General features: G+C 43.6%; 2 protein-coding genes across 2 annotated transcripts in view; one reads left to right on the top strand and one right to left on the bottom strand.

The window, feature by feature from the left end:
* The window catches only part of LOC116992530 (amine oxidase [flavin-containing] B-like), a 53,074-nt gene extending 50,787 nt beyond the window's left edge, over window positions 1–2,287 (top strand). The window contains exon 16 of the mRNA XM_033052265.2: window positions 757–2,287. The gene's annotated coding sequence lies outside the window, so the exon portion shown is untranslated. The remainder of the gene's footprint in view (window positions 1–756) is intronic.
* Window positions 2,288–11,341: 9,054 nt separating this feature from the next.
* The window catches only part of LOC116992749 (amine oxidase [flavin-containing] A-like), a 34,857-nt gene continuing 21,023 nt past the window's right edge, over window positions 11,342–25,175 (bottom strand). The window contains exons 6-15 of the mRNA XM_033052684.1: window positions 23,376–23,517; window positions 21,725–21,874; window positions 20,616–20,775; window positions 19,274–19,370; window positions 17,883–17,936; window positions 16,901–16,958; window positions 16,376–16,473; window positions 15,107–15,218; window positions 13,770–13,832; window positions 11,342–12,613 (exon numbers count right to left, since the gene is read on the bottom strand). Coding sequence (XP_032908575.1) covers window positions 12,458–12,613; window positions 13,770–13,832; window positions 15,107–15,218; window positions 16,376–16,473; window positions 16,901–16,958; window positions 17,883–17,936; window positions 19,274–19,370; window positions 20,616–20,775; window positions 21,725–21,874; window positions 23,376–23,517 — 1,090 coding nt within the window. The 3' untranslated portion in view covers window positions 11,342–12,457. The remainder of the gene's footprint in view (window positions 12,614–13,769; window positions 13,833–15,106; window positions 15,219–16,375; window positions 16,474–16,900; window positions 16,959–17,882; window positions 17,937–19,273; window positions 19,371–20,615; window positions 20,776–21,724; window positions 21,875–23,375; window positions 23,518–25,175) is intronic.

Below are 25,175 nucleotides of genomic sequence, written 5' to 3'. Positions count from 1 at the left end.
AGAACTTCTGTGTGGCTTTCTCTCCCTGTGATTTATTTACTACATGAATTAGGAACTGAAAGCTGAACGGGAAGTTCAGAGCTTTTGCACAACTCTCTGGCCAGAAATAAACACAGGAACCTAAATTTGGGAAGACATTTTTAAAGTCTTGGTCCCAATATTTGTAAGTGCTAGAATGGTGAATACATCTGTTACATGTAAAGAGCTACTGCATTTGCAGATGATTTTTCTGCCAAAACTGTTTGGAATTCAGGTCCTGCTTCTCCACATTCTCTAAAGGGGAACAAATTCATGAAACTAATGAGGATAAATCAGTTTTATTCACATCAAAAATGTATTTCTCTCTTCTTCGCTCCTGAATCTGGCAGAAGTTTTTCCCTGTTTAATGAGATCATATTGTGTGCCACAGGGGGAGAAATTCCAATCAAAACCAGAAATTAGGTAGTTAGAACTGAACTGAATCATAACCTAAGCTTTTCATGAGATTGGCCAATTAAAAGACAATATTGAAAAGTTTCTATACTTATAAACCTTTCTTAGTTTCAAAGAAACTAAGAAAGAAAAAAAGAAAAATGGTGAAAAAAAAGCAATCCCACAAAACATTTCTCATTCTACCACAGCTAAAGTAGGTGAAACAGAGAATCTCAAAAAACAAATTTGTATTCCCTGAGATTTCTAATCAAATCTGGTTGGAGCTGGGAGGTCTGAGTTGTGACATCTGTGTTAACTCTAAACTCTCTGTCTTCTTCCTTGCAGACTGCCAAAGCTTTAGGAAAGCTCTCTGTCTTTACAGCCGTGTCTTGCTGTGATTGTGCTGTGGACCTTACCACCACTATGGGATGAAAAAAAGGATTTGCCACTGTTTTCTCGATGTTTTCCACACAAAAGGAATATGTGGCACCTTGTGTAGGTGGATGCCACTGTGATGAGGGAATTGACAAATGAAGGTAGAGAATCCAGCTGCTTCCCTATGGGTAGAGGGAGCTGTTAAGACTGGCTTACATTTTTGAAATTAAAATTCATGCCAACCCTTTGAAGAGAGGAATGAAGTCTGTTTTTTATGAATAACCAGTTGTGCTGTATTAATTTGTTAACACATTTGATGAGACAACTGCCTGCCATCATGAAAGTTCTAAGAGTTTACCAGCTTTGTAAAATGTACTATAGGAACAACCCTGGAAATAATTGTATTTGTCTCTTACAAACTGAACTGTGTTACCATGCATATTTTGTAATGCTCTTAAGAGTTTACAAAAAAAAAAAAAAAGAAATTTACTTTCTTGTACACTGTTGTGATAACCACTGTACATTACAAGGAATAACGGGTCATGGCATAGAAATCTGTGTTAACCAAAGTGCTTAAAATCTAATTGTATGAACAACTCAACAATTACAAGGATGTGAGCAATCTGAGGCAGCCCCCTTGTCTTCCCTTTAATCTGTGCATTTTTTCCCCCAGTGCAGATCTTGATTCCAAATAGCACATCTGCTTTCAATACAAAGACATTAATCAAGTAATTAAGTACCTGTCTGAGCATTGTCCATCACTGGAACCCATAGCCTGAACAAGAAATTATGAGGCTTAAAGAAATCTTTCTGTGTCCACAGTGGGACTGTTGTTTCACTGAAACAGGCTTTACAGATGTGCAGAAATTTAAAGATTTTTTTTCCTTTTTTTTTGAGACATGAAAAAGTGTTATTTTTGAGGAAGAAGAATTGTATGACCTCCAGAAATCCTAGGGAGTCAATACCAAATAACAAACCTGCCACTGCTCTTGGGCAAGAAGCAAACCTCCTCAAATCACAAACATTCACAAATAAACCTGACCTGTGTTCAAATGAACTAACATTCCCTCTCCCATCTCCACCACCTTAAGATCACCTTGATCTTCTTTCTGTTGAAGAACAGACTGTAAAAATGAGATGGCCAAAGCAGCCTGGCTTTCCAAGTGTGTCTCCAGTGAATTCTTTAGGCGTTGTCATAGACTGCCGCTTCTAGCGTGTCTGCTGTGGTCATGTGCAGGTCAGTGCTCAGTGGTGCCTGCCTCTGTGTTTTGGAAAAAAAAAATTTCAAAAGAGTGACTTCACTTTGCAGGAATATATATGCTCTGTGTGTGATGAATTTGTGCCTTTTATAACCGTAGCATTTTCTAAAGTGCCTCTGTGGTGACTGTCTCCCTTGGTTTCCTTCTTCAGCTCCCTTTCCAATAGGCTCTGCAGATATTTTTATCTGACAGCTGTGAAATTTTTTTAACCTTAATTAGAATCAATAAATATTGTCATGTCATATGTGTTGTTTGAGGCTTTTCTTTTGTGGAAGCCCCTTTTGAGTTGGTTGTAGTGGTATTACTTGCTGACACAGCATTTTGCATTTTGAAACCTGTAAGGTAACTTTAGCTTTTCTTAGTAAAGAAAGCTCTGTAAAGGAAAGGGGATTATAAAAGAAAAAAAATACAAAACCACTGAAGCATCCCTCCAAAACAGTGCAAAAAATCCCATTCAACCCCTAAAATACACAATTTAAAAAAAATTTTAAATACACAATTTAAAAAAAATAGATGATCAAGTCTCTAACACTTAAGAATTAGTTTTTACTGTTGTAGGGCAGGCGGCTCAAACTGAACATAAGAAGAAAATAGGCCTTGCACCAAATACTGTGTAATGTAAACATAAAAACCTTAGAAATAAAGAGAGACCAAAATCACTTAATTTCACCCACTAGCTCAGTGTCAGTGCTGAGAGACAATAGAACTGAAAAACAAATTTGCTCCTGGGAATGGACCCGTGTTGTACAAAACTGTTGGCCATGAATACAGGAGAAAGTGTAACCATCCATGTGAAAAACATCTAAAGTGTGCAGTGCTCTTTGTATAGGCTTAGCTTTCAGCATTACAAGTTATAAAGGAGCACAAATACAATGAAAGCAAACACCCTCAACTAATCCTTCACACACTCTCTAAAGCATCTGTCCCCTAAGAAACGTGTCAGAACCAGCAGGGCATTTCACAGCCCTCAAAGCAGCCAGCAAGTGATTATGACTTTAAAACATTGCTGCTGCTCTGGGTTTGCATGGCCTGGTTTTGGAAGCAGAGGGGCCACAGGGGTGGCTTCTGTGAGAAGCTTCTGGAACCTTGCCCCATGTCTGGCAGAGCCAATCCCTGATGGCTCCAGGATGGATTCACTGCTGGCCAGGGCTGGGCCAGTTAGAAAAGTTGGTAACACCTCTGGGATTAAAAAAATTAAGGAGAAGAAATTATAGTGTAGATGTAATTGCAGCCAGAGAAGAGCAGGGTGAGAGGAAAACAGCCCTGCAGACACCAAGATCAGTGCAGAGGGAGGGGCAGGAGCTGCTCCAGGGGCTGGAGCTGAGATTCCCCTGCAGCCCCTGGTGAGGCTGTGGTGAGGCAGCTGTGCCCCTGCAGCACAGGGAGGGCACAGGGATGCACAGATCCACCTGCAGGGCACAGAGGGCACAGGGATGCACAGATCCACCTGCAGGGCACAGAGGGCACAGGGATGCACAGATCCACCTGCAGTGCACAGAGGGCACAGGGATGCAGAGATCACCTGCAGGGCACAGAGGGCACAGAGATGCAGAGATTCCCCTGCAGCCCATATAGAAGACCCAAAAAGGAGCACAGGGGTGCTGAGAGGAGGCTGTGAACCCCTGGGAGCCTGTGCTGAGCAGGGTCCTGGCAGGGACCTGCAGCCCTGTGGAGAGAGGAGCCCACCCTGGAGCGTTTCCTGGCAGGACTTGTGACCCTGTGGGGGACCCACACTGGAGGAGGCTGTGCCTGAAGGACTGATCCCATGGAAGAATAACCCACAGTGAAGCAATTTGTGGGGAACTGTTCCCCATGGGATCAACACACATTGCAGAAGTTCGTGGAGACCCCCATGGGTGGGATCCCATGCTGGAGATGGGAAGGACTCCTGTCCCTGAGCAGTGGCAGGAACGTGTGATGAGCTGACCAAAACCCCCACTGCCCATCTCCCTGTGCCACTGTGGGGGAGGAGGGATAGCTGGGAAGGAGGGAGGGATGGGAGCAAGTTGTTTTTACAATTTATTTTTACTTTTCATTATCCTGCTCTGATTTTGTTGCTAATAAATTTAATTAATATCCCCATGTTCAGTTTTGCCCATGGCAGTATTTGATGAGTGATGTCTCCCTGTCCTTATCCTGTCTCATGAACCATGTGTTACATTTTCTGTCCTCTGTATTTTCTGTCCAGCTGAGGAGGGGAGTGACAGAGTGGCTTTGGTGGGTGTCTGGCATCCAGCCAGGGTCAACCCCTCACAGTGTTTTTGGTGCTGGGATCATCATGATTTTGAGATGAGGATGATAACTTGGAAAGTTTGTGCAAAACATGGACTGAACAGTATTGGAGAGTAGAGTTTTCATGGTGAATTTTTGCTGTAATTGTGGTGAAGGCACAAGGGGTGGATTAGGCAATTTTTGTTCTGTGTTGTGATGATGTTATTTTGATTTTTGTGTGGGGAATTTTTGTCTTGCTTTGTTAGATTGGTGCTGCTGATGTGAGTGCAGGTTGTGTGATGGATGTGGATTTTAATGATAATTCTTAAATAGCTAAATATGTGATTCACAGAGGTGAGGAGTGGAAAGTGGAGCCAGATTTGACCTATCTCTTTAGCCCTTTGTTCAAACATATCCATGAGCATCCCAGAGGACATAATTGAAATGGTATTATTATTAATTTAGTTATTTACAAAGCTTTCAGTGTGCATTTCAAAGACTGTGCCAGCCAAGGGGTACTTCATTATTTCTATCAATCTAGAATACAGAAAATTAATGTGGACAGATTAATACAGAAGAAATCCATTTTGCTTAACATCTATGAAAGATACAAATATGATTTTCCCAGAAACCAATTAGAAATCCCACTCATTGTTTAGAAGAGGATAGGATGTGTGCACAAATCATTTGGCTAAATCATGCAAAACTCAGTGCTACTACAAGAGCTGAGGATAATTTTTTCGTCTTGTCTTGGTAATTGGTAATTACACCAATTGCTCATCTGGAGCAAATCCCAAAATGTTGGAGGGACTGATGAGTTTTTCTTTCTGGCCCAAAACAGGATAAATTTTCCCTGAGGCTGTGGAATTGCCTCAGAGGGAAAAAAAATGAAATCCAAGAGTGATAGGCAAAACCGGCCTCATTTGGTGGAACCAAAGTTCAGTTTGGTATCTCCTGGGAAAAAGACACATTTTTTCTCGGGTTGGTCCTGCTGTGTGGTGTGGAAGGGGGCTCCTCATTTGGTGTTTCAGCCCATGCAGGTACTGTAGAACTCCTATGGAAATGTCCTCTCTGTGTCCATGGAGGGATGGATGGGATTTGGGAATTCAGTTATTGGATGGAATTTACTCACATCTCACTTTTTCTGCAAAGAGCACATATTTACCCACCCAGAGGGCAATTCATGAGCCAAAACTCAGTCACCTTGTGCCTTTCAGACACTCAAGGGCACCTTGTTCAGCCTCCAGCTGCTGCCCCAAAGGGAGGCAGCTGTTCCAGAAGCCCAAGGGAAACATGATCTAAACCAGCCCTGCCCTGTGGCATAGATCATCTTTGGGTACCAAACTTAGCAGCTTTTATCTCCCACCAACTGCTGATGGCAATTAGGAACTTCTTGGGGCATTCAGCTTTGAAGAAATGGCTGGCTCTGCCCATCTAACACTTTGCAAGTTAATGTCTTGCATGTTAATAGGTAGCTGTGCATATAATGTGTTAAATACATAGCTATTCTTTACCCAGGCAGGCTGTAGATGGATTTGTTTGTCGTTGGAAACAGAGCCATGATATTCTAGTCATAATATTAGCAGAGTTTGCTAGGAAAGCCTTCAGTTAGCAGCTGAGTGCCAAGATAAGCTGTAAAAAAATACACCTGAGTAAAGAGGCTTTGTGAGTTGATTTTAGTGTGTATGATTTGTACAGTCAGTAGCTTCCAGTCTGAAGCTAGGCTAGAAAAAGCTCAAAAATAATTTAAAAAATAATAATAGAATAGTTTGGGTTGGAGGGGATGTATAAAAGGGATCATGATTGGTCATCTAGTCCAAACCCTCTGCCATGGGCAGGGACAGCTTCAACTAGACCAGGGTGCTCAGAGCCCCATCCAGCCTGGCCTTGAACATTTCCAGGAATGGGTCATCCACAACTTCTCTGGGCAACCAGTTCCATTGTTTCACCTTATAGCTAATGTAAATCTATCTTATTTTAATTTTAACCCCTTTTTTTTTTCTATCATGACAAGCCCTGATAAAAAGTCTCTTTCCAGCCCTTTTAGGTACTCCCCAGAGCCTTCTCTTCCCCAGGCTGAGCAGCCCCAATTCTCTCAACCTGTTCTTACAGGGGAGGTGCTCCAGTCCTGTGATCATCTTAGGGACCCTCCCTGGACCCACTCCAGTAGGGCCATGTCTTTTCTCTTGTCAAAAGAGAACACACTGTTTCATCCAATGGCACTGGACCCACTACCATGGGGGGTCATCCCACTTTTCATTCTTCCTGGCACTGCTGAAAGAGGCAAACCAACTTGTTTTGAGTCCAAGCTGGTCTCACCCCGTGTTTTGACAGAAGGTGAGATGCTGTTTCTAATTTAGAAGCAAAGGGTATTAGCTTTCTTCTACAGCTGGTTTTTTTTTCTGTCAGCACAGTGAATTTTCTGATAGCAATGTTTCTAATCCTTTCTTAGAAGAAATAATCCATATCCATCCAGCTCCATTTACTCTGACATCTACAGGCTCTGTAGACTCCTTCCCACCATCCCTCCAGCTCTGTGGGGGAGAAAAAGCCTCGTCCAAATCTAAGTGATCCATTCATCTGACCCACAGCAGACAGGGGCTGAGCACAGACCAGCCTCACCTGCCCAAGGACACACTGTCATTGAACTTTAGCAGTGTCTTTGAGAGGGAGTATCTCTGAGTGCCTTTTCCCTGCAGCAGCAGACTCTAAGAAGCACTTAAAGAAGTGGTACCCAGCAGCCTTTGGATGATTTAGTTTGTCAAGTGGCTCTGTTTGCTCCTCTGCCTACTGGGATTTAACACTACACTTGAATATGCCCTGGTGCTTGGCTGGGAAGGAGCAGGGGAAAGGAAACACATCAATAATGCACTGAGGCATCCTTGTCAGCCCCCAGGCTGTGCCCAATTTGCATATGCTCCAAGCTGTAAGAAAACACTTTGCACAGCAGTGTTGCATTTAGCAGAAATTACATTATAATTTCAGATGTGGAAACTTCTGTTCCAGGTCTGAGGCAGGGAGGTGTCCCATTGGGCTGTGCAGTCATTATCTCAAACAATTGAAATGCATGCTTGTACTTAATCAAAATCAAGGGAAGACATTACTCCAGCCTCCATTTGCCAAATCAGTCCGAAGTGGGACAAGAATATTTAACTGAATTATGAACTATATTATTTCCCAATAATTCTTTATGAGAGGGAGTTTGGCCAGAGCAGTTTTTCAGAGTGTGCATATTTGAGCCTCTATCCATCTCTGCAAAGGAAAATACCCCCACAGAAACTCCCTTCTCTGAGAAGGGGAATGTCCAGGTGCATTTAGGATGTGTGCTCACTCTTTTCTTCCAGCTCCTTTATGCTGCCCAGCAGGAGAAAGGACTCGAGCTGCCCTTTGGAGGAAGTTTTGCAGTGTTGGCAGGGGCTTGCTTGGTGCCTCAGCCATTTCCCTGCCCTGATTTCTGCCAGGGGCTGGCCAGAGCCAGGAGTCAGAGGCTGCAGGGATGGAGCCTGCCTTTCTCTGCTTCCTCCAGTGTGAACATCAGAGCTTGGAGATGGGTGAGAACATATGCTTCAAGCTGGGGAGCTGCATCATTTTCCTTTAGTGTGCTTCTCTTCCAGAATTCAACAGGAAGGGTGAAGAAATGCCCAGTGAAGAAATGCCCAGAGACCTTTCTGCAAACCAAAGTGTGAAGCTCTTGCCACAATTTTTTTATGAGGTGCTAAAATACTGCTATGAAGTAGCCCAGAAGATGCCAGCCCTTATTGCAGCCTTGAGCTCTGCTGTGCCATGCTGCTGATCTGGCCTTGCTTCAGCTCAGCTGTCAGAAGTCATCCTCAAATGCCACCCTCTGCCTTTTGGAATTCAGCCACATGTCCTGGATTTATCCAAGGTCTTGATGAAAATGATAGAACTCAGGCTGTAATCCAAGCAGTTTTCAAGTGAGTGGTCTGGTCATGGAAGTGCAAATGCCAACACAAGCAATAATTACATCCTTTGCTTCATTTTCAACCCCATCTCAAGTGGCAGCTGTCCTCTTGTGCTGTGAGTGACAGGCATAATTCATAAAGAAGAACTGTGGGAAGATACAGATGGCAAAGGGCATCTGTCTTGTATTTTCTTGTGCTTGGGAAGAGAGGCAGTGCAAAATCATGCCCCTGTCTGATGTGTTCATTACAGACCAGGGAACACCACATCCCTGGGACTCTGGAAGAAGAGATGTGTGGCTGGAAGGCACTGCTGACCACTGCTAAAGCTTCCCTCTCCCCTCATCTGTAATGGGATTTTGCTTGAGAAACTTTTTCCCTGCTCTTTCTATGTGTCCTGGGTTATTCTGTCTCTGTTATGTAAGATGAGTCAAAGAACCCAAAACAAAGAGAGCAAGAAACAAGGAACAGAGCCTGGAAAGCCAAGCACTACAAATAAAGAGCAGAATAGGAATTGCAGCTGGAGCCCAAAGCATTTGTTGCCAAGTGCGGGAGCTGAGTGGGAAAAGAAAAAGTTACAGTTCACTCACAAAGAACACATTTGATTTCCCCTCCTGGATTTTCACCAAGATGAAAATTCTTTCTCTGTGTGTGTGTGTGAAATGCAACTGTTGAAGGGGAGAACCAGTCCACAAGAGAACTGACTATAGCCATGTTTCCACAGTAGAGGACTTTCTGGTTTGTCTGGTTTTCTGTGTTTGGACCTGGGAGCTGAACTCTGTGCAGAGAGCATAAAACCAGTCCCCAGCCTGAGCCCAGCCTAGTTTCTGGCCAAGGAAAGCCCTTGCTGTCAGGCATCAGAACCTGGTCAGTGGGACATGGGAACCAGCTGGGGGGAACCTGGATGTTGAGATGTGTCAGACTGTGTTGGCACATCACCCTGGGTGGTATTTTTGTTCAAATATAGAATGCTAATTTTGCCAGTAGTTGGGGGAATGTTTGATCCTGGGAAGTGAGATCAAGCATGAACCTGGAGGTTGTATCAAATGTGAATTGAAAGTACTGTTGGTGAAGGACTAGCAAAGAGACCAAGTGAAGGCAGCAACCTCTTGCTTCCCCAGAATGGATTTTCATGTAGTAATAGAATGCTTTGGGTTGGAGGGGACCTTAAAGATCATCTTGTTCAAATTCCCTTTTGACAAAAATAAGCTGCTTGGAGCTCCATCCAGGGAAACCTTGAACAATTCCATGAATGGAGGAATCCCAAGTTCTCTGGGCACCCTGCCCCTCACCATTTTGGGACTGTATGTACCTTTATAGCAACCTGGGTGTGTCTGGTCAGATCTCTCCCTTGTCCCACACAAGGAGCATGACCGGAGGGCCACTGTGCCCTGGGGAACATCCATGTGCTCCAAAACATGGAGCTCTGGCAACCTGGCACTGCTTCCTTGGGATGGTGGCTCCTTCCCAGACCTGTCACATGGTGGTTTCCAACCAGAGGGCTTCAAGTTCACTTCCCATGCCAGAGGTTGTGGGCTGGGCAGGTAGTGAGGGAAGGAAAGCCTTGCTAGGCTGATGGTGCTAAAAATCAAGCCAGTGGCTCTTCTCCTGCACCTCCTGCCCATCCAGCTCCTGCTGACCCAGCAGCCCATCCTGTTTCAGAGTGCCTGTCCCCATGGGCTGTTTGATGGCAGCCAGAGGGGGAACAACCCTGTCACCCTTTACAGACAGAGCTGCATCCAAAGGGAGTGGGCCAGAAAGGAGGAGGGAGAGTCTCACATGAGTGTTTTTCCATCCCCAGGGCTTGGGCAAAGCTGCTATGCTATCTGCAAGCAAATCCAGCAGCTTGATAAAAAACGAGGCAGATCTTCTCACATGTATCATCCCCTTGCTTATTTTGGACCTCCTGATCTGTGTGCTGAGTGGTGCTTCTTATTTCACTGCTACTATGGAATGTTAGGGTTTTTTTCTCCCTCTGCTACTCCTTCTGCCAGTGCTTGCTCTGGCCTTTGTTTTACTTCCAGCAGCCCTTTCACCCAAGGTTTTCTCATTTGCCAGGGGTGTCATTACATTCAGTTCCCACTGGTGCTGAAGGACTTGGTGTGGACCTCAACCTCTCCCATCTCACCCTGTATTTGAAAAGGACAGAACATTTCCCACTTCTGGAAGGGAGTGAAAGCTCTTCCTCCAAAAACTGGGGTACTGAGCACCCCTGCTTAGGGAAGGTGTCTAAAGACTTTCCCACTCTCCACCCTGGGTGAGGATTCTGCTTGGTTCCCAGAAGAAAGAGGTGTTTCCCTGGTGCTTCATCCTCACAGCTTTAATACCAGCAGCAGCTCACTTGGGGAGTTGTCAGTGGTGATAAACTCGGTCCCGTTCCGTTTCAAAATTGGTTTAAGAAAGATGCCTGGCTGTTTAATATTTAAGCTAAATGTTTAATGTTTAAACAGGGAAATTGGTGTGATTGTCAGAAAGGGCATTAAAGCAGGATGGGAGCTGGTCTGTAATCTCTGACAAACGCTGCCCTTTCTCTGCAGCAGCCTGGTGCCTGGGAGCTGCAGGAGTTTCAGAAATGCCAATTTTAATCAATCTCTCTCATTTCACTTCCTGCCTGCCAATCCCTCAGCAGCAAGACGTGCCTTTCACTGGGAAGGGCGAATGTTGTACCTGGCCCTGTTTAACAGCTTGAGATGAGTTCAGCTGAACTGCACTGGTATTTCAAACCCCAAACTAATTTCAATAGAAATGTGTGTGGATAAGGTGAAAAGTGAAGCTGGACAGTGTTGGCTCACAGGTGTATTGCAGATGAATTGGGGTCCCTTTTGCATGTGCACACGGAAGTTCTGATGTCAAGTCTAAAGAAAGCCTGAAAATGAATGGCTCTAATTGCTACAAATACACCTATGGATAAATTATTTTTGAACAGGTATGGGCAGTGTTTTTCAGGTGGTGGAAATGTCCCCCTGGGGGAAGTGTGTGTCAGTGTAGAACTGTTTCACACCACAAAAGGCTCATCAGTAGCCTGTGCTCCCTCCCTGAGGAGGCACAGCCACAGTGCACAGGAATTCCTGCCCTGCAATGGCTTGAGCTGGGGAGAGCACATTCAGCAGGGAGCCCTTGAGTCAATCAGCAATTCATGTAACTCACAAAAAAACAAGCAAGAAAGAATCTGAAGAAAAGTTTATAAGAAGATCAAGGTTTCAGGACTATTGAAAGGCACATTTCACCCACGCTGAACAACAGTTGAGTTCATGGACACGTACAATGGTCAAAATTCATGGCAAAAAGACCACATCATGATTGTGAAACATACATTCCAGACTTCAGTAAAACACTAAAGTGATTATTTTAAGTGTATCATGTACACAATTAGAGCGGAACAGGCAGATGCATCCAATTACTGTAATTTACAAGGCAGTAATTCGAGCCTCAAATACATTTTTCCTTATTGGAAGAAGGGGCTACAGATTAGCAGTGAAATGAGGGGCAGCAAATGGACAGGGAGCCAGGAAGCTGCTGCCATTTGGAAAATAACAGGCAGCACCTGCTGCAAGTTGGGGGAATTTAACTTTGCTAATTCATTTCACTGTGCTGTGGCAGCACAAGGCTGGGCTGGATGGATGCTCTCAGGGCAGGCTCCCCGCAGAGCAGATGTGCACAGATGTTTCCTTGGCAGTGGGCAGAATGAAGCCCAGCCATGCCTCCTCTCTCCCTGTTCAGTGCTGTGCCTCGTGCTCATTACCTCCTTTCATCCAGCTCGGGGTTAAGTTTCACGTTGCGATGATTAATAATTAATCAGATGCATTTGAAAATTAATTTGGCAATTCTACGACTGATCAGCATGCTAATCTCTTCTGTGCAGCAGGGATGGTATGGGAATAACCTCAGATGTTCTCAGGTGAATGCATGAGGGCATTTACTGTCTTGTGTAGTGAAAAATAAAACACTGAGTGGGAACAAAAGCATTCTCCAAGACCTCTCTGCAGCTCAGAAAAGGTGTGATCTGCATTTTGCCTTGCCTGTATTTGGAATATATCATTGATAATATCATGTCCAACCAAAAACAAATGGACAAATTTGAAAAAATGCCCCCACAGTAGATTTAGCTGGTAGTAACTGCAGTAGATTCAATGCATTAATTATGGGACTAAAAAGAAAAATCACAAGGAGAATAACTTTTGCTCTTTCCAGATGTCCATGCCACTTTTCTCCAAAATAACACTCATCTGGTAAAAGGGGAGGAGAGGGGGTGTGCAGCTCCCACTGGGCATGTGATCCCCGCTAGTTTCGAGCAAAAAGTCCTTTTTTACAGGCAAAGAGCCCCGCAGCAGCCACGGAGGTGACACACAGGGTGCAGCTCAGCAGGCACAGCAGCCCCGGCGCCGAGGGCAGGTTCCTCTCCCAGAAGGTGGTGGTGAATGGTCGGGATGGGACATCCTGGGGGAGACAGGAGATGGTGTCTTAGGTTGCAATACAGGATGTAACCAAAAGTGTGTATTCTATCACCATCTGTCGAAACCTGGTGGGGCAGTGATCCTTATCTCTGTGGGAGATATCCTCTGCTAATGGGCCATCTGTTAAAAACCAGGTGGGGCAGTGTTCTTTATCTTTTCCCCAACTCATCCTTCTCCCAGGGAGATCTCTCCTGCTAATGGGCCATTGAGTCCCACTGCATGACTGCTAAAATTCCATCATCCCATTGGGAGATGCTCCACCCAGGGGGAGGAGCCAAGCCTTTCCTACTGAGATAAAAACTGAGATTTGGAACACCAAGGCAGCCTTTTTTCCCACTGGATTCCCAGAGAATAACCAGACTTTTACACATCATCACTGGACCTTTGGAGGAAAACTGCACCTTGTACAGGAGCACTGCTCCAGCTGAACCACATCTGTCACTGCAGGAGGATGCAGCCACCATGGAATGGGACTGCTGCCAACACCCTGCCTGACGGGGTGTCAGGTTGTACTCTGACTGTGTTTTGGGTTTGTTTCTTGTAATACTATATTTCTATTTCAATTTTCCTAGCAAAGAACAGTTATTCCTATTCCCATATCTTTACCTGAAAGCCCCTTAATTTCAAAATTATAATAGTTTGAAGGGAGGGGTTTTACATTGTCCATTTCAAGAGAGGCTCCTGCCTTTCTTAGCAGACACTGTCCTCCAAACCAAGACAGATGGTGACTCTGCAGGGTCCCCCCTCACCATGTAAGCAGGGAGGTGGCAAACACCCCCCATGGGGAGGTTTTTCCCAAGGACCAGATTGTGCAGGGAAGAAGAGTCATGGCTGTGAGAGGGGTTTTCTGTCATCCTGAACAGTCACAGGACAGTGGAGTTATTTATGGCTGGAATGAGGTTCTATTTGGTTTTAAACCAGTCCCCCAGGCTCTGAGATCATTTTCCTTGGCTCTTTGTCATCCACCCTTCAGACACAGGCAATAATATTCTTTGGACAAGCCACAAAAATTAATACCATCATCATGTGAGGCGACTGAAGCCTTGCCTGGGAGCAGTGTGTACAGGAGCCACTGAAATAGAGACACACCTGACTGAGGGGTGTGTGCCTGACTGGGTGACAGTGATGCTCTGGCTTACCTTTGACTCTGGCTCTGGCATCCAAATTTCACTCTTGGAGATCTTCCCCATGCTGTGCAGTATCTACAAGAAAAAATTATTTCTACCACATGAAAAAAATTATAACCCACAATACTTCCAGTTTTGGAGAAACAAAGGAAGTCAGAGCAAGGTGACACTGATAAAAGGTAAAACTATGATTAGCTAAAAGTCTTTTGAACAGTAATGTACAGTGATTTCTACTAGAGCTTCTCTAAATATTTTTGTGGGAGGTTTTCCATTTTGGTTTTGTTTTCTGAGTAGAAATGCTTTTTCTCAAGGCAGTTTGAGAAATACCAAGGTGAGGTTACTGCCATGCACTTGGGACACAAAACCTGTTAGGAGTGATGCTTCTGGGATATAGAAAGAGGAAAGATGCAACCCTGAGGCTCTCCCAGCATAGAATTATGGAGCCCTCCCTCACCTATTCAAGCAGTACAAATCTCATCAAGGATTTTTCTTGAGAATAAACTGATTGCAACAATCATGGGGATTACTGGGGGCAAATGAACACCTCCAGAAGACAGCTCAGTGTCTTTGTAACTACTGCTCACAGGAATGGAGAACAGAGAAATTAGGTGATTTGAAATGAAGCAAGTAATAAGGATTATAAGGCAAATATGACATCCTGTCAAATGGAAGTAAAAGACTGATTTTCCCTTATATAACAACTCTGTGGCTTTGCCATGCAGCAGTTGTAACTGTAATGTGCACCCTTTAATGCTTTTTTCCCCTCCCTCCAGATTATTGTAAAGGGATTTCACTGTGACTGGGATCCCAGCCCAATGTGTGTCATTCGGAGGAGATTTAGACATTATCAGAGCTGCACATTACAATTTCCTAAAGCTCAGCTAACAGGACTGTCTTGTAAAAGAAGCAGCAGAAGGAATAGATCAAAAACAGGAACAATGCTCAGATTTCCAGATTTCTGCACAGGAAATAGCTGTGACCATTTGAAATTACTTAGTTTTAAAACATGCAGTGTTTAATTTCTTAGAAACTGAGGTAGTATAACTACAAGAAGCATCGGGTTGGGGTTTTTGTCCCTCTACAGATGTAGTACATGGCATAAGCTGCATAAGCTTTATTTTATGTTTCCAGTTCAGTAATACTCTGATTTGGTTGAGATTCTTGGCTTCACTCTATTAAATAACTAATCAAGTATGTTTAAAAAAATAAAAATACTTTGGTCACATTGTTTTCTAGAATCCCTCCCTGTCAATTCTAGGAGCCTTTGCACTGAATCAGACCCTCCAAGCTGTAATTAATCCTTTCTAGCCTTTTGATAGAGATGTAGAAAGCAGAACAGGGGTTTGTACCTCTCTGGCTGCTCTCTCTCCTGCCTGCACGGCCCCCTCCATGTATCCACTCCACTGCGTTGCTGTCTCCGTGCCAGCAAAGTAGATTCTGTCAACAGGCTGGCGAATGATCCTTCAAAACAAGTGGAGAATGTCAGGTGACAAGTGACAGGAAGGCAATGATCCTTCTAAAAGCAATTTATGGCTTTGATGGAGTGCGTGGCTTCAGTTGTCCACAGTCCCTGCAGACCTGGGCTGAGGTGCAATAGCTGTCCCTGCAGGACCACCTGTTTGCTTCTGTACACAAAATTCAATATCTGAGAGAGAGAGAAAACCTAAGGCATAAATCAGTGTTCCCAGCTTCCATGCAAAATAATACAGGCCTTATTTTAGTGCTGGGATAAGGGATAATCCTAACAGCCTCCAGCAATGCAGTGCAGCTGATAGATTTATGTCTTCTTCATGGCAGCTTTGCTGTTATCCTGCTCTTACAGTGGAATGAGAATGATGTTTCTGCAGAGAGAGACCACTACTATCAGCTTCTGTTTGGAGGCTGGACTTGCCTGGCTGCTGAAGGCCTGGCATTCAGGGACCTGCATTCACCCCATAAAGCCAGTCCCTCAGCCCTGCAGTGCTGCACAAGCATTCCAGCCAACCCAGCTGTTGGTATGGAGCTCCCTCTCCCACTGGGAATATGCCTGGTGTAAGGACTCCCATCTAACCCCCCATTAGGTTTTCCCTGAGTGCTGGACAGCAGCTTCCCCAGGCCAGACAGCTCACCCATCACTGCCTGAGCGTTTGGATAAATGACAGAAGAGACTGCACATGGGACAACTCCTCCCCACATGATTTTGGCTCAGACAGGCTGTCACCCCATGCTGGACACACTCAGGAGCTCCTGGGCTCCTCCTGAACCCGATGCTCCACCTATGCAGTCAGTGGAGACGCTTCATCTGTCCAAGATGTGTGTCCTCAAGGGCTTGGGGGTCTCTAGAGGGATCAATTGCAAACACTGCATAGCACAAACTACTACAAATAATCCAGAGGGGAAAAGTTTTTTGGCTTTAGCAGGTCCCTTTGTGACTGTGTTTCATTTCCTTGAAAGCCACAAGAGAAACTCTGCTCTTAGTAAAGTAAATAACAAGATCCTTGTTAGCTGGGGAGCAGGGGAGTAGAAAGAGCGTTGAAGTTCCCCTAATATTGTAAATATACCATAGGTGTGTCCCATAAGGTATAGCACTGTACATGAGCTCAGAAATATGAATTAGAAAGCAAAGCATTCTGTTTTACCTTCCATAGGAATGCATTATGCCTGGTGGGAAGTAGGCTGTGTAGCAGCCCCCTGAATATTGCTCCATGGTCCAGTTCTTCTCCTCATAATGCACAGGCTGTGAGTATCAACAGAGAAAACAGTGAAACACTGGCAGAGAGACTGGAAATAAAGAACATATTTCTTTTGAAGAGGGGGAAAAACAGGCTAAGAATACCTGACAAAGCAGTGCCATGTCATCTGGCTAATGCTATCCATCTGCACAAAGCAAATTTTTGTGCTTTTACAGAAACATCAATCTCCCATGGGCACATGACAGGACAAACTAAAACATGCACTGCCTTCTCTTTTCTTGTGCAGGGTGAGACTGGCAGTTCTTTTCTTCTTGTACTCAGTCCTGTCCTCCCGTTGGGAATATAGATTGCATGGCACAACATGCAATTTTAGGTACACATTTTAGGTGCCAGGAACTTTGCCTTCATTATGCAGAACAAAGGAGCAACATTATTGTACAACAGAGGCAAAACCAGGCATTAATTCCTTACTTGTAAGGCCTCTTTCATCCCCAGTGCCTTGGCATATGCCTCACAGATCTTCTTCTTCCTGTAAGAAAATAAAATCAGAGTCAGACAAAAAAAAAAAGGTGTGGGGGAACCTCTCCACTCTCATCTTTCTTATAAAAATCCCAAATTTATTGCAACACATTGGAAAGAAAGTTGGGTTAGGCTTTGTTTTTAAGTCTGATTTCAAGTTCTTATCTTAACATACATATTTCAAATGCTGATGCCTAAAAGTTACATCTAAAATGGACCCAGGGAATGGGAAATGAAGGTTGATTTTGGCAATGAGCTCTAAAAAAATAAATCTTTGTACAGCTATTTTAGGATACAGAGCCAATTCATTCTCATGCTCGCTGGTGTAAGACCAGAAGAAAAGCAATATAAATCAATTAAATCTCTACAGATTTACTGTAGCTGGGAATAAAATATGAGCTGAAGAATGCAGCTTACATACCTAAGCAGAGCTCCTCTTTCACTTGCACAGTACCAAAATTCACATTTAGAAAGTGCTGTTTGTTCAGTTCACTGACTAATGGGGAAACCATACTTTTGTAAACACAGAAGTTTAAAAATTTTATCACCCAGTCTGAATCTGAAGGAGACCCAAAAGGAGACATGCCAGCACTCCTGTATCCCTGGGCTAAATCATTCAGTGGAGATGTAATCTGAAAACATAGTTTGAAAAATCTTTTCCATTCACATAGAGACCCAGAATTGGTAAATCATAGCATGGAAGAGTGGGCAGGACTTGGAAATTTAGAAATAGCCATAACTGGATGAATACTAGCATTAGTGTCTCGGCCTGGTTATGCTAAAATCTCAATTTCTGCCCCAATTTCCAGTGTTGGTAGTTGCACTGAGCATAAATAAATGTGCATATTCCCAAACATTTTCACACACATTCCTGTGGGGAAGCATCCCAGAGAAAAAAATTGTTTCTGAGTATCTACAGCTTCTGAACTCTTACCTCTCTTCCTTGCTGAGGTGGGCCAGTTTGACAGCCTTTCTGGTAAGGATGAAACTGAAAAGAAAAATAAGGCATATGAACATCACCCCAGCTGATTTGCAAGCTCTTGCCCAAAATTACTCTAAAAAGGGATTGGCAGAGCACTTTACTGGTATGTGATGAGCTTCATGTTTGTCATTATACCTCAACATTTAATAATCACAGGTCACAGAGGTGAAAAAGCCTGTGCAGGGTAACCTGCAGAGTTAACTGAAAGGGAGGGTGTGCATTTCCAGAGGGCACCCATCTAGGTCTGACCCAAAAGGACTGAGACCTTGAGCTTTCTTAAGCTTTTGAAGTCCAGCAGGCAGCTGCCTGTGCCACTTGGTGTTAGCAAGGGGTGGCAGCCTGCTGCTCTGACAGGCACTGCACAGTGTCATGGATCATTCCTGCAAGAACTGGGATTAATATTTATTCCTCTTGAAGGAAAAAAGTTTGGCAATTAGTTCATCTGACCCTAGTGGAGATATCCAGGGGATGAAGTATGTTCCTACACTCTTTTAGAAAGTCACATAAATCCATGAGGAGAAAGAAAGCTGGAAACTGTTTGCCATATGGGGTTTGGAGGAGGTTTGCTGCTCTCATGGAAGCTTTTAAACCTTGAACATGCCCACAGACATGTACAGTTCAGTACAAGTGGGGAGCTTTCCCTTCCAGACACTTAAGGAGTAGTTGTCTGACATTTATATTGGCCTTTTTTTGGCAGTCTCACCTCAGATTACGGTGGAAACACTTGTAAAGATTGTTTGTTCATTTGGTTTCAGCTATTTTAAAAGCCAGTAAATGCTGTCATGTATTTTCCCACCTGTTTGTCCAAACACTAACATTTTTACTTGCCAGTTTCTACAGAATCTTAATTTTTTTTTCACTTCATAGCTGCCTCCCTACTTTAGCAGCTGATGTTCCTTGTCCTGCCTCAGCTCAGTGGGGAGAGGAGACAAATGAGGATTTCTTGGACAATTGCATTGTCATTTTGGACCAGGCAGTAAACATAAAAGCCCAACATAAGCCAAATACAGGCTCAAACAGATAGGTAAGAGAGGGATTTATTTCTAAATCTACTCCACAGCAAAAAAACCACATGAACTGAATGCTTAAAAAAGACTACAGCCAAATTCAACTCCTTCCCAACCACATGCTTTGTATTAGGCTGTTTGTAGCAGAACCTTCACCAAAAAGTTTATATGGACTAGAGAGGCACAAAGGCTTGGCAGAAGTGCTCTCCTCCATTTGTGCAAACTGTGGAAGCGGGAAACAGGGATGCAACCTGGTCATTTCCCCTCTCCCTCCTGCTCCCACTAACTCTCACAAGAAAAAGTTCCCATCTGTGAGTGTGGGTTAGCAGCTTTTACCCCATAATGGCAGGGAAAGTTCCATCAGGTTTTGTGTCATCTATGGTTATTCCAATTGGAGACTCTTCATCCTCAATGATGAAGGAACCACAATAACCTAAGGGGAAAGAAACCCCAAGATGATTGTTAGAAAAACCTGTTGATGATCACTGTTTCTGATAGTAATGAGCAAGGAAAATTATCCATAAAAGGAATTGTACAGTAATTCCACTATTACCAATAACAGCTACATGTCTGAAGTGTCTCTGTAACAGTTTCTCTACTCTCTTCTCTCTGACTCTGGGAAATTATGCACACAGACTTGCAAAAATTTTTAAGATTCCATTATTACTTAACAAGGAATTTCTGTGAATTGCTGCAAGTCCCTTTGGCTTTCTATTTTGGGGACAATAAACATCAAAAATAAATTGATCTAGTCAGAACTATGGTCATTTGTTCCATGAGTAACTTTGACCAAAATAAAACCCAGTGTAATTACATCTGGTCACTGGAGGCTCAAATTTACACTATTTTGATTTTGCTGGTGATAAGATTGTTAGGAATGGTGTTCCATGACAGTAATGCAGCAGAAGCATGGGCTGTCTAACCCAGGATCACACCAGGACATGTGAAAAATCTCATACAGATAACAATACATATACCTGACTGTATTCCTACCTCATCTCAGTGGCCAGTTTATGCCTTAAAACATACAAAAATGAAATTACTTTGATTAAGAAATATTCTTACCACTCTCAACATTGATAGGAAGAAAGTGGAACTAATCTGTTCATACAAATAGTTCTGAAAATGGTATCAGTTAAAGCTGAGAAAAACAAGATATTACAGCATGGAAAAAATACCTGGAGCTAAACAAAAACCTAACCTACTTTTCCCAGTCCTCTGAGATATCAAGTCTGCAGAACAGAAGATTAAAATCAGGGAAAGGGCTTGCTTACACCTTAAGCTCTGCTTGTCATCTGCTGTCAATTCTCTTTGGCTGACCTAACTGTCCCTGGCAGGAGAAGAAGGGAGCTGATGCTGCAGGGAAGGTGAAGCTGCTGTGCTCTGCAGGTTTCAGCAAGGCTTCCCAGGGAAACACTGCTTGTTCTCTTGGTCATCCCACCTCAGCCAACTGCAATGAGATTTGGGATTCTGTTTGGGTCTGGACTCATCCTTGGGACATGCACTCAAGCTCAGAGAAAGAATTCTGCTTTCTAAAGAGCTTTACTTTTCACTTTTCTGGATGTTTGATTTTGGGGTTTTACACATTTAACCCTCCCTTGGATTTATTCCCTGATTGTTAGACAGCAGAGTGTCAAAATTTCACAGAGTTCCCAAGTCCTCTGCTCTCCCCACCTACCCTTCCTCCTCCAGAAGGCTTCCCTGTAGTACATCATGCACTTTATGACACTCCCCATAGGCAAACGCTGAATTAACTGGTTTCTCTTTGGTGGCAGCTCTGGTTTGTAATGAATCTTTGTTGTCAGGATTGGAGGGATGGCACTGATCACGTACTTGCCCTGAAATGCAGAACAAAGTCAGCACAAGGTGCTGCCTCCCAGCGAGCTCATCCCACAGGACATGTTTGAAAGGCACTCTTTAATAGCTGCTAACAGCTTTCCCACACCTGACCCTGCCAGGTGGCCTTCCCACACACATATTTCCAGGTGACAAAAGTAATTCTGCCATTTCATAAAAAAGGAGCTGGAAAAACAGAGCAGAGTTGAAACTTGGCTGGAGACAGGTGGGGAAATGGGACAAGAGACATCCTATGGCTTAGGTAAATCTGCCTTTTATCATCTCCACAAAAATATGACCCACATTTGTCCCAATTATAAGATGCTAAAAAAATCACATTTGTGTATATTCACAGGATGTTATTTCAGGACAAGGAACACTAATAGTGGTTCCAGCTTCCCTGAACATGCTTCATGCCTCTCACAGGCCCTGGGTCAGACTGGAGCAGTGCAGGACTCTGTAGGGTGATAGAATATCACAACACTGCTGCTCTCAGGCTGATGAGGCTGCTGCTGCCCCATGGGTGCCACTGTGGGCAATCATGTGCTGATGGAGCATTTCAAAGCACCACAGTACAGAGGCAAAATATTACAAAAGGTGTTTGAAATGTCTTTTTTTTTTTTGTGCTGTGAATCACAAACTTAGACACAAACAGGAAAGTTATTTTTCCTTCCTTTGAAATGGTCTCAATGCAGAACTAAAACATAAAAATAGATAAAGACATAGAAAGTTAAGGTGGAGAAGTCAGAGTAATGACAGAAACCAAGCAGCAGAACACCAAGAAGAGAACCAGTCATAAATAAATCTATAAAGCAGGTTCCATGGAGTGTCAGCACAGTCCAAGAAATAGGCACACACAAATGGGTACTTCCTGATTATATCTGGCTAAGAGCTACAGCAGATGTATTCCCCTACTAAATGCATACTCTACTTTTATTCTGATTGAATTACCTCATATATCTCATGGTTCAGAGTCTCCACAAGGACATTATCACCTGTCTGATCAATACTGATCACAGGTCTCTCCAGTTTAACTCTGCCTTTGAGGCGTTCCATTATTTTCTCTGATATCTGACCGGAACCCCCTTTAAACTTCCTCTCCTAAAACAACAAAGAGAAAAGAAACACAAACAAAAAATCAACAGCATTAATCACAATGATATTCAATATGACTTCTGCTTACCATCATGAAATTCCAGGCCAAATCTTCAAGTCCTAAGGGTGCATAAAGACTCCCAGACTTTCAGAAGAGCCAGGGCATAAACCTGAGCCTCCACGGGGATTACTGACTAAACCATTTTTGCAATGGCTTCCCTAATGACCTGGCTAAAGATTCTTTAAGCCTAGAGAACATGAACATATAATGCAGGCTTTCTAGCAAAAATAAACATATCACTTCACTCAAAACAGGTTTTAAGTATTTTACCCACCACTGTGCTACCAAAACCCTCAAGTGTGACAAAGAAACCAACTGTAAAATGAAAGACTGCACCAGCCCAGAAGCAAGACAGATCTTTAACTGAGCCTGGTCTCAAGGTAGTGAGCTTTCTCTGTCCCTGGGAAGAGACAGAGACAGTGCTGTCAGGAAAATAGCACAATCTGTGACACACATTTCCCTGCAATGTCTGTGCAGAGGGTCAGGGGAAGCACTAAAGCCTCTTTCACCCACCAGCAGGAGATACAGCAGCTCACTTTTACAGTGATGGTACTGGCAGGGAGGAAAGGATTCATAAAGTCTCATGCTGAAAGACTGAAATGGCTGCCCAAGCAGGTTTTATAAGACATGTCAGGTCACTAAGCCAAAAACCCTTAGTGTTTTTGCTCAACTAAAATTGATTGGGGTGAGGGAAGAAGGAAGCATGATAGGAACAAAGACAGCTTTTCCCATCCAGCTACAAAGAAAAGGAAGTGCTCTTCCCAGGTTGCTTTCCTTTCTCTACATGTTTTGTTTAGCTATGAATATCTTGGGATTAATTTTATTTTTAACTCTTGCTGCAACAGCTAGCAGTTGCTGATGTGGGACAGCCCACATGACTGAGGGGTTCCTGAGGAGGAAGGTTCTTATTCAGGTCTGTCTCCTGCCACAGGACAGCACCAGCACTGCTTACATCCTTCCTGACACGGGCTTGGTTGTGTGTTCTTACCACAAGGGACAGATGTTGATGGAAACTGTTGCCATGTGAGCTGACCCAAGAAGGAAGGGCCTTTTGCTATTTACTTCCAAATCTTGTCATTAGAAGCTACAACATCCACATTTCAGTCTGAAGTACACTTGTTCTGAACTCTTGTAAACATTCAAATGTGCCAAGTAACCCAGAGAAAATAAATTGGCAAAAAAGCAACACAACTGCAACAACAGTACTGAAGTGAATGCACAAAACCCGCAATTGCTTAAATAGTCCCAATTTATTCCACATTTTGGCTAATAAAATCCTTCATTAAACAGGGCTAGTTGCCAGGGCTGTATCATCCTATGAGAGCACATTTCTCTCTGTGCCACACGCTCTCATCTTTTCATTGAATGCAGGGGTTTGGTGGGTACAACTCTGCACTTGCTCGTTATTGTTTCAAGAGAAGAGGAAGGAAATGAGACATTTTGTACCTGGCCCCCATTGGTGATAGAGAAAATCCTGGATGTGCCCCCACACTGCCTCACATACCACAGGAACCAGAGGGCAGAGACTTCATGGGGCTCAGACGTGACGTTGACGTTCACAAAGACCGTGGCGAAATCCCTGACAGCTCTGCATGGGACACAGGACCAAGAAAAGACTGTGAGAAAATATGACTTCCTGACTGCTTCCAGGGTTTTATTTGTCATACTAAACAAGAGCTGCTTTCCCAAAGTAAGAAAAGACAAGGTGATTAATATCTGTTCAATTTTTCAGTCTGCAGTGTTTCTGTTTAAACAGCTTTCTACCAGCACCTCCCTCCCTCCCAAGGTATTTACCCATTTAGTTTGAAATCCCACTGATTTCACTTTGGTTAAATAGTTCCCCAGCTGCTATTCCTTTCATCAGAATAAATATTTTTCTCAGCAGAAGAACAATTTTTGTAATCTGTTAGTGAAACTTTTCTGCATTTCTCATGGGGAGCTCATTGTGCACATCAGTTCCAGGGTCTGATGGGTCCTGAGGGACTGCAGCAGCCACACAGCCTGGACACTCCCCACCTGTCATGTAACACTGCTTCACTGCTCTTCTGTGAAATCAAGAACCAGACTTGGTAAATAACCCAGAGAGAGAAACCAAATTGGCAATTATTGCCATAAAAATAAGGAAAGGGTCACCTGTCTACCACAGCATGCTCTCTGAACATAAACAGAGGAAGAGCAGCAGCACAGAGGATCTGGCTATTCACATTTCTTGCATTTGTGGCCACACATTGCTAAGAAAATTGAGATCATTTTGCAAAGAAAGTAAAAGGACTTTGACTTTGATGGAGCTTCACGAAACAACATGAATTTATAATCATCTGATAAAGGGAGGAACTTTGCAAGTTATCTGGGCTAAAATATGTAACTTATAAACTTTTATAACCTAATTTCCCTAAGTATGAAGTTCATTCACCCCTGTTTCATCCTATCAGCCAGGATACGAAAACAGCCTGCACACAAGAGCCCTCTGTGATCTCTGAGAGCACCAAGACACTAAACAGTTGCAGCAGGTTCAGGCCTAAGAAATGTGAAAAAAGTCTCCAGGATCAGTAGATGCTGATCTGTGACACAAGACAAACAAATCTTTTGTAATCTTGGCCCTGAGTCATACAGAAAATGTGGTGGAAGAGCTTTTCTATTTAAGCACTGTTTTCTAACTGTACATAGAAAAGTGTGGCTTGGCTTAAAAATGGGTTTTTACTGAGTTTTTGAATGCATTTCAGCTGAGCACATCCATTAAAATTGGTTGCTTTACTGACAATATTGGCAGTAGAAGCTGCCCAGCAGAGATGTCTGTTAAACCCAGTCTGGCTTATGCTCCACCAGCTCCATGGCTAAAAGCAGAAGTAAAAACTAGAAGAGGAAGAGTCAGTGCACTTGCAACAGCAGATCAAAGTAACCAAGTTTGCAGGCAAAAGGCTCATAAAACTAATTGCAAAGAAAACTCCAATGCCACAGAGAGCAAGAGCAAGTCCAAATGGCTGTACTGCATATCCCATGGAGCTGGAGCATGATCTAAGCCATAAAAATGAATTTCAGATGGAAAGTTTTGGTCAGGAAGCTGCAGGCACAGCACTAAACTACAGTCAGAATGAAAGGGCAAACAGAGCACAGTCACACAAATAAAAGGCACTGAATAGGAGGGAGGAGAGTGTTAGAGAACAGCACAGGGGCTGGCACAGCAAGCAGGGACACAAGGGCTTGTAAGAGCACACTTCTCTTTACCTTATAAAAAGACATGATTGA

This window comes from Catharus ustulatus, chromosome 2, assembly GCF_009819885.2.
Source record: "Catharus ustulatus isolate bCatUst1 chromosome 2, bCatUst1.pri.v2, whole genome shotgun sequence".
In the NCBI taxonomy this organism is placed as follows: Eukaryota; Metazoa; Chordata; class Aves; order Passeriformes; family Turdidae; genus Catharus; species Catharus ustulatus.
The sequence above is the reverse complement of the archived record's forward strand: the minus strand, read 5'-3'. Positions and strand labels throughout refer to the sequence as shown.